General features: G+C 39.0%; 1 protein-coding gene across 2 annotated transcripts in view; it reads right to left on the reverse strand.

Annotated features, from left to right (window-relative positions):
* Positions 1-9292: 9292 nt before the first annotated feature.
* ADGRE1 (adhesion G protein-coupled receptor E1) overlaps positions 9293-17821 on the reverse strand; it is a 49934-nt gene continuing 41405 nt past the window's right edge. For both annotated transcript variants that reach the window (XM_007169077.2, XM_007169078.2), the window contains 3 exons: positions 13304-13472; positions 13086-13190; positions 9293-9695 (listed from right to left, as the gene is read on the reverse strand). In XM_007169077.2, the coding sequence (XP_007169139.2) occupies positions 9690-9695; positions 13086-13190; positions 13304-13472 (280 nt within the window). In that variant the 3' untranslated portion in view covers positions 9293-9689. The remainder of the gene's footprint in view (positions 9696-13085; positions 13191-13303; positions 13473-17821) is intronic.

The raw sequence follows: 17821 nt of genomic DNA on the forward strand, positions 1-17821 counted from the left end.
ATTTTAGAGAATGCAAAGGCCAAATAAGCAAGAAAATGCTAATTGGGGATGTCTAAACATAAATAAGATAGAGATCAACAGAGTACCATTTTTAAAGTGGTCAGAAATCATATCAAATCAGAATTCTATACCCAGCATCAATATTGCCCCAAATTAAGATTCTTTAAAAACTTAAAGTAAAACATTTCATTGTTAGTGGTCTTGAATTAGACAAAATACTAGAGTGAGTTATGAAGTCCAAAGGAAAATATCTCAGATCAAAAGCCAGGAATGCAGGAGGAAATGAAGAGAAAAGGAAAGAATAATTTAGAAATAAATATAAGTGAAGTTTGTTTCATAAAGCAATTCTGGAACTCTCTCATGGAGATTAAAATACATGTAGAATTAAGATGCATGACAACAGTAGCAGAAAAGTCAGGAAAGCTGAAATGGAAAGTGTTCTAAGGTATTAGCATTTGGGAGAGGTGGTAAGAGCAATTAACTGTATTAGTCTATATTAATTAAAGGAGTCAGAATTTGATCACTAAAGTAACTTCACAAGTTCTGTATATGACTGCAACTAGCAAGTTTATAGAGAGAAAATGTAAAAATAAAAGAATTAAATGATAGTGAAATAAAGACAGTAAAGAGACTGTTTATGTCAGAGGGTAGGAAAGGAGTAAGATGGTTGAAATAATCTCGAATTTACCGGTAATTAGGTGAAATGTAAATATACAAAACATTGAGTTCTTTTCAATGATTCTGTGATATAGACTTCATAGACTTGTTAGTAAATGTTTTGGACACTCTTTATTGATAAACGTTTATACACTCTGTAGTTTTTTCTATGAAAACATAAGTTGTGTGGAAATTTTAGCATATAGAAACGTCCATAACTATTTTTGTAGAAGTGAAAAAGGAAACATTAAATTATTGATAGAAAGTACAAATAGCACCCCCATTCACAAATGTATTAAATTTTTTCATATAGTATTTCATATTATTCAATAGTGTCTAATATTGTCAATAGCCCCAAATTCTTGTGTTTGTGTGGAAAGATTTGGGAATCTCTCCAATGCCTCTGATCTGAGATACAGTGCGTCCTCTGGATTGGGTTATCCCCTGATTGGGTTGTCCACTCTCTTCCCCTATAAAAGGGGGAATCAGATGCAGAAGTCACTGCACTTTCCAGCAAGACACAGGCTGTCTGCATCTCAGGGGTGGGTCCGAGGACAGCTCTCAAAAGATGGGGGAACCTGAATGGACCAGTTTTCCAAGCCAGCCTCTTCTGGTGAGTGTGGAATCCATACTGATGGCAAGAGTGTCCATTAGGATGTTTTTTTCTTCTGTAAAATCTAAGTTAGCAGAATTTAGCTCTAAAAACAAGAAGGTATCTTATTGAAAGTTATTTCCCAGGTCTTAATGTTTCTTAAGAAATAGTCAAGATTGTGTATATTTTTGTATATGAAGCTTTTTTTGGATAATAGATGAAATGTGTGTGTGTATGTTTTTTTTAACCAAAATCACTAGGTAGTGGAAGTAGTATTTGGCCGTAGAGTGTTTAAATCGTTCTCCTCTATGGACAATTATTTGCCCACAATGTGTTTGGTCTTTTTTTCTTCTTTTTAAAAAAATTCTGTTCTCTGCTTCAAATAGGGCTCTCCAGTTTCTTTGTCATCCATCATTGTAGTTAATTTCTTTTTCTTACTCTCCCTTCTTACTTCTGTTCCTGTCCTGCTCCTTCCCTCTCTGTCTTTGTGTTGGCCTTGCTGTTTATCATAGCACCTAATTATACCTAACGCTATTACTAGACATTCCTTAGTCTATAACCCTTTTCTCTCATCAAGATTAAAATAATCTAGGGCAATAACTTTGTTAAGTTAAATTCCGAGTAGTGTGTTTTAGTACACAACTTGGCATATAACAGCTGCTCTATAAATAGGCAGATCAAGTCATTTTTCTATCAAGCATTTCATTACATTTTGAGTAATGAAAGAGGTAGTGTTAATTATAAAGTCAGGACAACAGGAATAAAGTGAGTTTTATGTTTTCCCTTTAAAAAAATATCTTCAGAAGACAGAAATGTGAGATTTAAAAGGAAAGGTGCACTGATTAGGTTTACAGTTTAAACAGTTTATTGTGAGGAGACTTATAATCGATCACAGAGAGAAAGGATTGAAATCTTAGTGACAATTGATAGCAGTCCACCACAAAAGATAGTAACTCATTTTATAATTGTAGTTGTGTGCATTTATTAGAAAAATTGGGAAAGTAGTTTTTGGAGTTTGCATAACTTCTCTTAAAAAAAGATATCTGAGCACCTTGGAAAGCCAAAGCAATAAATGACTATATCAGTGGAAATATTAAAATTCTTATTATCCTCTCTTCATTGAGTACCCAACTTAGCGAGAAAAGCAATCTCAAATAAGTAGATAATATTACACATAAAATTAAAATTAAAAAAATTTACACAGAGAAAATGTAAGATTAATTTTTATATGGGAACAGGAAGGGTCATTCTGTGGCATTTTGTAGGTCAAATGAAAGGTGCTCAAGAATTATTCAAAAGTTGGGAATCTTCAGGTGGATTCAGGAGGGCAAATGGATGGCTAATTGGTATAAGAATGTGGGGTGGTAGGGCGTCCAGAATGCCATTCAGGGGCAAATGCGATATTAGTTCCAGCAAGTGAGTTTGTGGAGACATTGAGATAAGGATGAACTATTTGGGGAATTGGCTGGTTCAACTTGGGACCTGGTCACGGTGAGTTGAGTCATAGATATTATCACTGATATGGTGGGTAGGCAGGTGGATATTTGGGTCTTAGAGTTGAAGCCAGATCGGTGAATCTGTGAGCATTTCTAGTTCATTAATGGTATTTGAAGGCAGGAGAATGGATGGGATTGCCTAGAAGAAGGTTTGGATGTAGAACAGATGTGAGAGCAGGACCGACTTCTAAGAAGCATCGATTGTTGTGTTGAGATAGTAGAGAGAGGAGTAGGAGGAGGGGAGGACGGGAGTCAGGGAGTAAAAATTGTCATTTACAGTGGAAAAAAGGAACTTTATGATGAGAATGTGGTTTTCCTAAGTTATGTTATGAGCAGGAGAATATTTGAGTGAAGATGGGACTTGGCTTTGAAAGAAAAGTATCAGAGTATTGAGAGGTACATGATCTCACTGAAGATGAGGCACTAAAGAACTATGAAAACTAGGTGATTGCATGTCTTAAAGCAAAGTAAAAAAGAGATAGCAAAGTAAAAAAGAGATATCAAAAAATTTAATGTCTTGGTATTCAAAGAACCCTGTGATCTCTTTGTCCAGATAATGTTGGATTAGGGGGTACCAGCATGTGCGGAGTTGACAGTGTCAGGTATGGTAAGAGGAAAACATCCTCAAAGGAGGATGGTGGAGGGGAAAGTCTGGAATTGATACTGGGTAATGACCTGGAGCTTTCTGTCCTTGACTCCTATCTGTTTGATGTCGCAGGCTTCAGTTCTCAATGTGTGGTATCTGTACTAGCAGCATCAGTTGGAATCACCTAGAAATGCAATTTCTTGTCCCCACCCCAGACTGACTTGCATTGAGATCCAGAAATCTGAATTCTAACAACCCTCTGAAAGACTGTCATGCACAGAGTAAATTGAGATTCATTTCTCTAGGGAGAGAGGAGGGTGGTTATCCAAACGAGCTGAGAACATTCTCCATGACTGGCAGTGGTTTCATCCCCCACTTTGTTCAAGTGTTACATTTCATTTTGTTTTCATAGGGGAAGAGCAAAAGAAATATGATGCCTGAGACGTTGGAGAAGAAAAGACAAGACCATTTAGCCAAGGCCAAGCAGAGACATCGTGACGGAACTGCACTTCCTATGAGGCTGACCAGCTGCGTTTTCAGGACGCCAGTCACAAAGATAACTTCTCATCCTGACAATGCGGTCAGGCGCCGTCAATGTGAGGGGACCTTGGAGAAGCCCCAGCAAGTCTGTGCATTCAGGAGACTGCAGGGGCTCCAGGTCTACAGCCCTGAAGGAGAACCTTTCAGCACGTTGGACAGCGCAATTATTTTCGGAGCAATTGCCCTGCGTGGTGCAGGTGAATCCCTGGGCCGTGCTGGTGCCAGGTCTCTGCACACCAGCCCTGAAGCCATCACTACCCAGTTTTCAGACGGGGCAGAGATGATCCCAGGATTGGGTCTCTTCCTCCCACAGACCCTCTGCAGGCAACGAGTAACATATGCAGATATTCGCCGACAGTCTCGGAAAGTGAAAAGAGCAAGGGAGAGACTGGATATGGCCTTGAGGGCAGACAGGCTTGCCAGGAAGACAGAGAGAGCCAGGAGCCCTGAGAACTAGGTGAAAAATGGAGAAGACTGTCCTGAAGAAGCCGAGCGCTGCGGCCCCTGGGAAGTGGTTCACTGCAGGACAGCCCTCTGTTCTACTTGCCTCTTTAAGTGTCAACCCTGTTTCTGGAGTGAGATGCTTTGTTAGATTAACATTGTACTCTATTAAACTCTTGGTAGACAAAAGCGACAAGAGTAAACGTTTTTGTGAGTGAGAGACTGGGTTTCATGTGGCAAGAAAAATGATTTTTCCTTATCTTTGTACACTTCAATCTCTGTCAGGATTTCTCTATTGAATTCTACAGAGGTAATCTAGTCTGGGGGGATTACTTAATGTTTTTAGTTACAATATTTTCTTACATTGCTTACACTTAGGCAAGAAATGATACCTAATCTAGAGATTATTTTTTAATATTAATGCTATAAAATTTTATTAAGCTTGCTTTTTACTTCTCATTTTAACATCTTTTTTTGTCATTATTGTGTCAAATGCTAAATCAGACATAAGACTTTTTTTTTTTACATCTTTATTGGAGTATAATTGCTTTACAATGGTGTGTTAGTTTCTGCTGTACAACGAAGTGAATCAGCCATACACATACATATATCCCCATAACCCCTCTCTGTTGCCTCTCCCTCCCACCCTCCCTATCCCACCCCTCTATGTGGGCACAAAGCACCGAGCTGATCTCCCTGTGCTATGCGGCTGCTTCCCACTAGCTCTCTATTTTACATTTGGTAGTGTATATAAGTAAGTCCATGCCACTCTCTCACTTCGTCCCAGCTTACCCTTCCCCCTCCCCGTGTCCTAAAGTTCATTCTCTACGTCTGTGTCTTTATTCCTGTCCTGCCCCTAGGTTCATCAGAACCTTTTTTTTTTTTTTTTAGATTCCATATATATGTGTTAGCATACGGTATTTGTTTTTCTCTTTCTGACTTACTTCACTCTGTATGACAGACTCTAGGTCCATCCACCTAACTACAAGTAACTCAATTTCGTTTCTTTTTATGGCTGAGTAATATTCCATTGTATATATGTGCCACATCTTCATCCATTCATCTGTTGATGGACACTTAGGTTGCTTCCATGTCCTGGCTATCGTAAATAGAGCTGCAATGAACATTGTGGTACATGACACTTTTTGAATTGTGGTTTTCTCAGGGTGTATGCCCAGTAGTGGGATTGCTGGGTCGTATGGTAGTTCTATTTGTAGTTTTTTAAGGAACCTCCATACTGTTCTCCATAGTGGCTGTATCAATTTACATTCCCACCAACAGTGCAAACGGTTCCCTTCTCTCCACACCCTCTCCAGCATTTATTGTTTGTAGATTTTTTGATCATGGCCATTCTGACTGGTGTGAGATGATGTCTCATTGCAGTTTTGATTTGCATTTCTCTAATGATTAATGATGTTGAGCATTCTTTCATGTGTTTGTTGGCAATCTGTATATATTCTTTGCAGAAATGTCTATTTAGGTCTTCTGCCCATTTTTGGATTGGGTTGTTTGTTTTTTTGATATTGAGCTGCATGAGCTGCTTGTAAATTTTGGAGATTAATCCTTTGTCAGTTGCTTCATTTGCAAATATTTTTACATACTCTTTTTAAATGTACTTTTTAAAGGTTCATTTTTTTCCCTAGAACTTGATTTTGAAAATATTACTGATGAGTTTGCTTCTAGTAAAACAAAGAAAGTAAAATTTTCATAAATTCTGGTTAAGGGATAAATAAAATATTTAAATTTGAAATAATATTTTACATTCTAATATCCTTACATTTCAACTTTTCAATTTTTTTTCAACTACTTTAATGTTCTGGTGTAAGAAGGCACATTGTCAGTGGTCAATAAATATTTCTTGACTGGATGGATTTGTATTTTGGTGGCGGGGGGAACACCATAAATTATTTGGATTGTAAGAGGACAATGTTATTGCACTTTATGGGATTTAAGAACTATGCAGGTTTTATCCTGAGTCTCTTTTCTCCCTCTAGTGGAGGCATATGAGACATGGGGGTGAAGAAATACACCAAGCTTGATGTTTATAGTAAGAAAAAATCCTATTGTGGAGATCACAACTTTACCCACTTACTTTAGAAATATAGGATTCCTGAAGGTGACTGTATTTTAGACCAACATGTAACACTGTTGCAGAAACAGATAAAGCCTTGCACAGATCTTCTTCAGAAAGAACTTTAATTCAACCATTATAGATTCATAGATCCTAATAACTAAGAGGAAATGGAGATCCAACCTCTCTGTCTATTTCAAGTTGTTGCAATCAAATGCCAAAGGTTGACAACCCATTGGCTACTGTATCAGTTGGGGCAATTGCCGCAAGTAATGTTTCATAGCAAACCACTTATGAAACTAAGTGTCTGAAGTAAATGAGGCATGATTGTTGCTGCTAAGTCTGTGGGTTGCCTGGGGCAGTGTGCTGATCTTGGCTGGGCTCACTCATATGACCACAGTCAGCTACAAGTTGGCTAGGTGGCTGATTATGGACAACCTCAGCTGGTATAATAGGATGACTAAACTCTCTTCCATATGTTTCTCACATACATCCAGCAGGTTATCCTGGGCATATCCTCATGGCAGAGGCAGGGATGCAAAATCAAGCAAGATTAATCACATAAAGGGCAAAAAGGATGGCACACTCACTTTTGAAACCTCTGAGTCACACTTGCTAATATTCCTTTGGCCAAAGCAATTCTCAAAGCCAAGTCTGAGTCAGAGTGGGAAGGAGTTACAAAGTTGCAGGGAAGGGGTGTGGAGACATGGAGACCCATCTTGAGGCCACTGATGCAATCAATCTACCTGTATTGGCTAAAGGTAAGAGCTGTGCAGTCTCATTTCAATACCCCCTAGAACTGTCACCTCTGTACTGAACACTCTGGATAAGCCAAGCATTGAAGACCCACCTATCATAAATGAACCCTTGTTTGTAAACATGTGTCAGCTCCCTCCCAAGTTGTGGCTGCCACAAATAATAAAAACCAAGCCTCTGACAACGAAGTTTAATGTTGCTATCAAATTGTCCAACACATGATTATTACTGAGCGAATTGAATCCTAAGTGGTAAGTTGATTCAAAGTAAATATTTAGTCTCTTCTCTGTGTCCCCAAGAATTCCTGTGGTCAAAGGAAGAGAAGGCGAGGGGCCAGGGGTCTGGAAGTGGAGCTCTGTTATCAAGAGCTCAAAGCCCATCTCAGCCACCTACACCTGTGTAATGCTGAGAAAGGTACTTAAGCTCTCTGGGTCTCAGGTTCCTCAGCTTCAAAATGGAGAGAATTCATTCATTCTCTCATTCATTCAACATATTTATGGAGAACTTACTAAATACAATTCTCTGTACGGATGGAGTTCAGAGTTTGTTGGAGACACCCAAGAAAAAGGGAAATTATAGTACAGGGCTAGAAAGCATGAAGTTGTAAAAAAAAAAAAATTAATAAACAGAAAGCTAAAGTAAATAGATTTGGGAGGTAAGAAAAGGGAGTTCTCAAGTCCTGTGTTGATAGCAGAGCCCAAGCAGAAGAAAGACTTCTCTTCTTTCCTGGCAAGGACTCAGCCAATAAAAGCCTCGGACTCTTTGTTTACTATAGCCCTCTTAACTTCCTTTTCCTCTTTTTAAAAGAGTTCTCTTTCCCTTGCCGTACAGGAACTTGCATGTGGCTCACCACATGTTGCATGTTGCAGACCCTGAATTGCAATTCTCCACTGATACCAAATAAACCCATTTTTGCTGGAGAAATATCTGGCAGCCTATTTGTTTCAGCTCAACAAAGCCTTAGAAGACACACAGAGATGATATCTAATCCTACTTCAAGAGAGTCAAAGAATAATATAATATAGTAAATCAACTATACTTCACTTTTTTAAAAAAGAGAGATTCAAAGAATGTTTCCTAGTGGAAATAATGACTAAGCTGAGACTCAAAGAGAGGATAACAATGAATCAGATTTTGAGGAAAAATGTCATAGGAAGAGGGAATGGCAGGTGTAAAGTCCCAAAATAAATGTTTCCTTTCTGGCTTTAAAGACAAGCTGAGCTATCAGCATGGCAAACAGAAGAATATTCTAGAATATTCTAGAACATTCATGAGTACAACACAAATCCCCTGGGGATCTCATTAAAATGCAGGCTCTCTGTGCTCTAGAGCCGGCAAGCCACAACTACTGAGGCCACACACCACAACTACTGAAGCCCACGTGCCCTAGAGCCCGCGTGCTGCAACTACTGAGTCCATGTGCTGCAACTACTGAAGCCCGCGTGCCTAGAGCCCATGCTCCACAACAAGAGAAGCCACCGCAATGAGAAGCCTGTGCACCACAACGAAAAGTAGCCCCCACTCACCGCAACTAGAGAAAGGCCGTGCGCAGCAAAGAAGACCCAACGCAGCCAAAAAAGAAATAAATAAAACAAAATAAAAAGTAAAAAAAAAAAATGCAGGCTCTGATTTGGCAGATCTGGGGTGGCACCTGATGTCCTACTTTTCTAACAAGATGAGGCTGATTCTTCTGGTCCACGGACCACACTTTGGTTAGGGAGGTATTAGAGTGGTCACAGAGGGGAGATCTACATGTTGAATTTTCACTTCCTTCTTTTTTTTTTCAATTGAAGTATAGTTGACTTACAGTATTATGTTACTTTCAGGTGTACAGCATGGTAATTTGATATTTTTATAGATTATACTCCTTATAAAGTTATTATAAAATATTGACTATATTCACTGTGCTGAGCCTTACATTTTTGTCACTTATTTATTTTACACCTAGAAGTTTGTACCTCTTAATTCCCTTTGACTGCTCCTACTTACCAACATAACTGTTTTAAGCGTTTCTGCCTATAAGTGTGTGTACTTTATTTATCCCCTGAGGCTCTCCTTACAATTTTACTGACCATTTCTATAAAAGCAGGAGGGTTCTTTGTTGAAAGGTAAGCCAGTCAGTCAGAAGACACATCATTTATTGAGGGCTACTCTCTGTGTCAAGCATGTGATAGATGCTGGAGAGGCACTCTTGAAGCCACACATCAATGGACTTAGGACAAAACAAAATGGTAGCCAGAAGTTCTTGGTCCAGCCATTGCACTGCGATCTGTTATCTCCGCAAAAGTCTGGAAAGTCAAAGAGTTGCAGAACACAGAAGATAAAATGGTAAGCTGGAACAGAACCTCTTGTTTCTCAGCAGGGCATGAAGCCATGGAAAGACCATCCCACATATCTGTCCATGATCCGAATTTCCCAGAGAGTTCTGTGGCTGGCGGGATCCTGTATATTCATATTAAGCCGAGAAGAGGAGATTTCAGAGAAGGCTCCTGCAGGCACCTGCTTTCCTGAAATGTTGTTTCATAGTGTATTTGAAAGCAAGAAAGGACTTCAACCCTGTGAGAGAAATTAGAATCAGAAACAGTGGCAGGATTAGTACAAATGTGAGTCCAGGGGTCAGATCTATGTGGGCATGGGTCTTATAAATACAGACAGAGATAAATATGGCAACAAAAACTAGAAGGATAAACATTTAAATGTTAACAGTGATTACGCCTAGTGTGGCAGGCACTGTTGGCAGACTCAAAAGCTATTCTCAACCTCTTTACTATTGATATTCCCATTCTAGAAGCTAGAAAGCAGAATACTTGTTTTTTCAAATTCCTTTGTAACTATGAGTGGTCATGTGATGCAGTTCTGACCAATTAGGTGAAAGGGAAATTTGCTAAGGGGCTTCTGGAAAAGCTTTTGTTTCCTGTTAAAGGGAGAAGGTTGAAAGGAGAGTTTACCACTCTGCCCCATCCCTCTTCTTCCTGCCTTGAACAAGGTCACAATGTCTGGAGCTATGGCAGCCATCTTGCAACCATGAAAATAATTGATGAAAAGCCAACATGCTGGGCTTCCCTGGTGGCGCAGTGGTTGAGAATCTGCCTGCTAATGCAGGGGACACGGGTTCGAGCCCTGGTCTGGGAAGATCCCACATGCCACGGAGCAGCTGGGCCCGTGAGCCACAATTGCTGAGCCTGCGCGTCTGGAGCCTGTGCCCCGCGACGGGAGGGGCCGCGATAGAGAAAGGCCCGCGCACCGCGATGAAGAGCGGTCCCCGCACCGCGATGAAGAGTGGCCCCCGCTTGCCGCAACTGGAGAAAGCCCTCGCATGAACCGAAGACCCAACACAGCCAAAAATAAAAAATAAATAAATAAATAAAATCAAGTAAAACTTTAAAAAAAAAAAAAAAAAAAAAAAAAAAAGCCAACATGCTGTCAGTGGAATGGAAAACTAGGGAGAGCTTAGATCATTAACAACACCACTAAGCAACAGAACCAATACCAGCAACACCTAACTCTGGGCTTCTATTCTTGCAAGAAAAAGAATTTCCTATTTATTTAAGCCACTGGATCTTAGTTACTTGTGCTTGGAATACATCAGTGAAAAAAAATAAGACATTCTAATGGGGGATGGAAGACCATAAAAATTAAATGAGATGAATAAGGAAATTATAGTGTTAGAAAGTGGAAAGCATGGAAAAGAAAATCAAGACAAGGTGCGTGGAGGAAGCATGAATACCAGGGTAGGGGAATAGGAGGCTGCACAAAATACAGGTGTCAGAGGAAATTTCATTGATAAGAAATGACTGGAACAAAGATTTGAAGGATGTGAGGGAAGTGAGGGAGTTGTCCATGCAGGTATCAGGACAAAAACATTCAAGGCATTCAAGAGCATTCAGTTCAAGGTTCCTAAGGAGGAAGTGAGCCTGGCATGTTTGAAGAATCTTGAGCAGGCCAGTGAGGGTGGAGCAGAGTGAAGTGAGAGGTCAATTAATAGAAGACAAGGTCAAAAAGGAAAAGAGAGTCAGATCAGACAAGGCCTTGTGGGCCACCCGGAGGACTTTGGCTTTTACTCTAAGGTGGGAGCCATGGAGTGTTGTAGGCAGAGAAGGAATGTGACCTGACTCAGGAGTTCACGAGTGCCCTCTGACTTTGGCTTTTACTCTAAGGTGGGAGCCATGGAGTGTTGTAGGCAGAGAAGGAATGTGGCCTGACTCAGGGGCTCACGAGTGCCCTCTGGCTGCTGTAGGGAGAATAGACCAAAGGTAGGGCAGGGAAAAGGCAAGAGAGGCAGCAGGAAGAACGCTTTTGAGGTTATTTCCATCATCCTGGCTAGAGACTTGTACTTGGACCACAGTGGAAGGAATGAAGGGAAAGAGAAGCGATCAGACTCTGGATCCATTTTGAGAAAGGGTCATCAGGATTTGCTGATGAATCAGAGATGGAAGAGAGTGAGAAGAAAAGCAGAGTCAAGGTTAACTTCACACCTTCACTCCCGAGCAATAGAAAAATAGAGGACCCTATGCGGAAATGAGAGGTGGGGGAATCAGAAGCTCATTTGGAACATGTTACGTCTGCGATATCAGACGTCTAAGTGGGGGCATTTGGTAGGTGGCAGGTTATATGAGTCTAGAATTCAGAAGAGGGGGCTAAACTGCACATTATTTATAATTTGGGGGTCATTGCTAATAGATGGTGTTTGTAGCCATGAGATTGGATGAGATCCATTGTGTAGAGGAAAATGTGTGCTTCAAACAAAAATAATGCGTTGTTAGAGGATACCCCTTTGGGTATTATCTGATCTATGGTGGAGCTATTTTACAATTCTGTAAATTTTAAATAACTGACAGTGATGGAAAATAATTTCATGGAAAAATCTGTTTTTCCTTTACTTGCACTCTCATTTCAATATTATCGATATTATATATGTATTTAATTCACATATATTAATGCATAAATAATACACATATATGAATTTTAAATATATTATATAATACTAATAATTATATATGTCTGTATATTTATAATTATATGTATGATTATATTATATAATGTTAATAATTATATATAATTGCTGTATATAATTATGTATAAAATACAATTATGTATAAAAACAATTATGTATAATTATGTATAATTTATAGATATTATATATGAAATTTATATATAATATATATTTATATATTATATAATATAAAATTTATATATTATAATGTGAATAATTGTATATAATGTCTGTATATTTACAATTATATGTATAATTATATAATATATAATTATATGTTCTATATATTACATATAATTATCAATGAGGAAACCAGGCAGATGTTATAATTGGTTCAAAAGAGAACACAAAGAACATACATATATATAAAGTAATAATATTATGTATTATGTATACATTGTGAACATTGTATACATTATATGTGTGCTATGTATTATGTGTACATTATATACATTGTACACATTATATGTATGATGTAATACACATACACGTCTGTTCTTTGCATTCTCTTGCGAACCAGTTATAACATCTGCTGCTTTCCTCACTGATTAATGAGCAGAATAAAATCCTTGACATATGCTTATTTTATATCTGTGAGTCATGATTTTATCTTTTTTAGTTTGCATAGCTACTGAGGGGCGGAGCTGGCGTTTAAACTTCCCTCACTGATTAATGAGCAGAATAAAATCCTTGACATATGCTTATTTTATATCTGTGAGTCATGATTTTATCTTTTTTAGTTTGCATAGCTACTGAGGGGCAGAGCTGGCATTTAAACCCAGGCAGCCTGGCTCCCGAACTCCCACCCTTAAACCCCAAACTTTATCAAATGAGTTAATACCCGTGTACGTGTTTAGCTCACAGTAGGTACTCAACATACAGTGCTGTCTAGTATTGCTAAGAAGCAGACATTCTGTCTGACCAGAACCTGCATACAACATGCAGACTCTCACCGTTTTGGAAGTGGAGGGAACGGATGACAGTACGATCCCCGAGGTCTCGGACTGGGAGCTGGGTTTGGTCTTCCTGGTCATGCATCTTCTGTATTCTTCCCGTACCTGAAGGTGGAGACATATCATGGGGAGACGAATCACTCTTAGATGCAGGGGCATGTGTGGGCAGAGGCATGAGCCCTGGAAGGAGGGGGGCTGGGAGGGAAGCAGCTACGTACCTGGCGGTTGAGCAGACAATGAATGAGGAAGATGAAGGCTCCTTGCAGGCTGTTGATGATGGTGAACAAGTAAGCCATGATATTGGCCATGGGTCCAATCTGGAAAATGCCCAACACCCAGGAACACCCCAAGATGAAGATCTGGGCAAAGGCTTTGAATGTCAGTAACCTGGAGGGGAAGATTTGCAGAGGATAAGGTTCTAGGAGGTGGCTGTTGTCCTCATGGGCCACCACTCTCCCAGGTTTAGCCTGAGGCTGCCACCATGTGACCCGTCACCTGGGTGAGAATAAACATGGAACAGAGGTTCCAAGCCTAGAGGTAGGAAAATCAAATCCTACAGACGTTGAAAAGGCAACTGGCCTACAGATACACATGGACACAAAGATGTGTGGACACATGTATTTAATGCAATATTGTCTGTAATAATAAAAGGTTAGAAGGCACTATTTACAATAGACAAGACATGGAAACAACCTAAATGTCCATCAACAGATAAAGAAGATGTGGTTTGTGTATATATATATATACACATACATACATATATATCTCACATATATGTGTATATATACACATATATGTATATATGTGTACATTTCTATGTATATATATATACACACACACACAATGGAATATTTACTCAACCATTAAAAAGAATGAAATAATGCCATTTTTATCATACTAAGTATGATAAAGTATGTAAGTCAGAAAGAGAAAGACAAATACCATATGATATCACTTACATGTGGAATCTAAAATATGACACAAATGAACTTATCTACAAAATAGAAACAGAGTCACAGACAGAGAACAGACATGTGATTGCCAAAGCGGGGGGCAGGGGAGGGATGGATTTGGAGTTTGGGATTAGCAGATGCAAACTATTATATATAGAATGGATAAACAACAAGGTCCTACTGTGTAGCACAGGGAACTATATTCAATATCCTGTGATAAACCACAATGTAAAAGAATGTGAAAAAAGAATATATATATATATAAAACTAAGTCACTTTGCTGTACAGCAGAAGTTAACACAACATTGTAAATCAACCATACTTCAATAAAAATTTTTTTAAAGGCTAGAAGGACCTACCTGTCCAAGAATTTGGGACACATTAAGTGAACCGTGAAGCCATCATATGAAATACTATGAAGTCTTCCTTATTATTGGAGGCAAAACTCACATACCATAAGATTAACCATTTTGGCCACTGAAAGTGTGCAATTCAGTGGCATTGAGCACATTCACAACGTACAAACATCATCACCATCCGGTTCCAAGACATTTTTTTTTTAAGTATTTGTTTATTTATTTATTTATGGCTGTGTTGGGTCTTCGTTTCTGTGCGAGGGCTTTCTCTAGTTGCGGCGAGCGGGGGCCACTCTTCATCGCGGTGCGCGGGCCTCTCACTATCGCGGCCTCTCTTGTTGCGGAGCACAGGCTCCAGATGCGCAGGCTCAGTAATTGTGGCTCACGGGCCCAGTTGCTCCGCGGCATGTGGGATCTTCCCAGACCAGGGCTCGAACCCGTGTCCCCTGCACTGGCAGGCAGATTCTCAACCACTGCGCCACCAGGGAAGCCCCCCAAGACATTTTTATCACCCCAAAAAGAAACTATGTACCTATCAAGCAGCCATTCCCTATTTACTTATCCCCCAACTAAGACAACCCAAATGTCCATCAACAGATGAATGGATGCACACAATGTGGTCCATCCATATGGTGGAATATTTTTCAGTCATAAAAAGTAATGAAGCACTGACACTTGCTACAATGTGGATGAACGTTGAAAACATGTTGCTCAGTGAGAGAAGCCAGACACAAAAGGCCACAGAGTGTATGATTCAATTGATAAGAAATGTCCAGAATAAGCAAATCTATAGAGATAAAGAGTAGATTATAAAAACAATTTTTAAATGAGATGAGAGTCACAATGTACTAGAGTGGATAAGGATACAGGCTCTGGGTCAGACTGCCCACAAATAAATTCTGACTGATCCATTCACTAACTTTATGGCCTTTGTAAGTTACTTAACTTCATTGTGCCTCAGTTTCCTCAAATTGATATAGAGATAATAATACAATACCTATACAGGGGTATTGCTTGCTCTACAGATTAAATAATGAGATGGGAAGACACTAAGGGTGCTTAGAACAGTGTCTGGCACAAAATAAATATTTTCGTTAGTTGTTTTTTGTTTGTTTGTTTGTTTTTATTTTTTGGCCACGCCATGTGGTTTGCAGGATCTTAGTTCCCCAGTCAGGGATGGAACCCGTGCCCCCTGCAATGGAAGCATGGAGTCCTAACCACTGGACCACTAGGGAATTCCCTTGTGTTAGTTGTTTTTAACCTTAAGTATTGATATGATTTAAGCTACATAATATGTGGAAAACACAAAGTGCAGAATAATACGTACAGTATCCTATCATTTATGTAATGGATATATAAGTATAGAATATTCTGGAAGGAAGGTCAACTTAAGTGATAATGGTTGCTTAGGGTTGGAGGGATCTGGGGACCCAGGGGGTCAGGGGAGAGATAGAGAATGACTTTATATGTGTTCCCTTTCTCACTACTTAGTTTTTCTTACCATTGTATGTATTAACTTTGTTTTAACTTTTTGCACTTTTAAAAAATAACTTTAAAAAAATATTCAAGATGAGTGAGGGATTGGACACTGACAGGAAAATAAGTAAAGGACGTCATCAGTTTACTGATGATAAAAGCTAGACAATGTCTGGTTTTAGTAGGTTCTTAAAATGAACTTTAGTTGAATGATGAAGTTAAGAAAACAAATGGCCTATAAGAATATGAAAAAGTCCCACATCTGTAAGATAAAAAATATATATATGAAACTAAAATAATGAGCTTGTAAAATTCATATATTAATTCAGCAAAACAATAAAAATGATAAACACTAGTGTTGGCAAAGCTGCAGGTAAACAAGCACTATTGTAAATGGAAACATTTTCTGGAAAATGATTTGCAATATATACTAACAGTGTTACAATCCAACCTACTCTTTGCTCAGGCAATTTCATGCCTATTATTGTATTTTTTTTGAATTTATTATTTTATACAGCAGGTTCTTATTAGTTATCTATTTTATACATATTAGTGTATATATGTCAATCCCAATCTCCCAATTCATCCCACCACCATCCCCCCCCAACTTTCCACCCTTGGTGTCCATATGTTGGTTCTCTACATCTGTGTCTCTATTTCTGCCTTGCAAACTGGTTCATCTGTACCATTTTTCTAGATTCCACATATATGCGTTAATATATGATATTTGTTTTTCTCTTTCTGACTTACTTCACTCTGTATGACAGTCTCTAGGTCCATCCACGTCTCTATAAATTACCCAGTTTCGTTCCTTTTTATGGCTGAGTAATATTCTATTGTACATATGTACCACATCTTCTTTATCCATTCATCTGTCGATGGACATTTAGGTTGTTTCCATGACCTGGCTACTGTAAATAGTGCTGCAATGAACATTGGGGTGCATGTTTCTTTTTGAATTATGGTTTTCTCCGGGTATATGCCCAGTAGTGGGATTGCTGGGTCATATGGTAATTCTATTTTTAGTTTTGTAAGGGACCTCCACACTGTTCTCCATACTATTATTGTATTTAATAACAACAGATGTGTAAGAAGATTTGCCTACAAGGGTATTTCAAGATAGGATGGTTTATAATAGTAAAAAAAAAAAAAGAAAGGAAAAAAAAAGAAACAAATGTGCATAAATAAGGGATGATTTAAATAAATTGTGCTAGGTCTTTACACTGAAACACTATATATAAAAAAAAGAGGGCTTCCCTGGTGGCGCAGTGGTTGAGAATCTGCCTGCCAATGCAGGGGACACGGGTTCAAGCCCTGGTCTGGGAAGATCCCACATGCCACGGAGCAAATAGGCCCGTGAGCCACAACTACTGAGCCTGCGCGTCTGGAGCCTGTGCTCCGCAACAAGAGAGGCCGCGACAGTGAGAGGCCTGCGCACCGCGATGAAGAGTGGCCACCGCTCACCACAACCAAAGAAAGCCCTCGCACAGAAACGAAGACCCAACACAGCCAAAAATAAATAAATAAATAAATTGTTTTAAAAAATCAAAAAAAAAAAGATATTGTCAACAAATTTCTAATTAAATAGAAAAATATTCATTACATGTTGTTAAGAGAAAAATGGTTATAAAAATAAAATAGTATGATTCTGGTTTTGTAAATATGTACATATAAGTATGCACAGTAGAAGAATTAGAGAATATATTAATAGTTCTAATACAGGAAACACTCACTCCTCCTAGGAACTGTACTAAATGCTTCGTAGGCCACATGAAATGGGCAGTGTTAGCATCCCCATTCTACAGATGAGGAAACTGAGTTTCAGAGAGGTTATGTAACTTGCCTAAGGTCACACCGCTTTTAAGTGCTGAGGTTTGAGATGGCCTGATCTAGACACTGTGCTATTCCATTTGGGGCACAGGACCAGGCTTACAAAAGGTACTCAATGAAC

Source organism: Balaenoptera acutorostrata, chromosome 2 (genome assembly GCF_949987535.1).
Source record: "Balaenoptera acutorostrata chromosome 2, mBalAcu1.1, whole genome shotgun sequence".
Lineage (NCBI taxonomy): Eukaryota > Metazoa > Chordata > Mammalia > Artiodactyla > Balaenopteridae > Balaenoptera > Balaenoptera acutorostrata.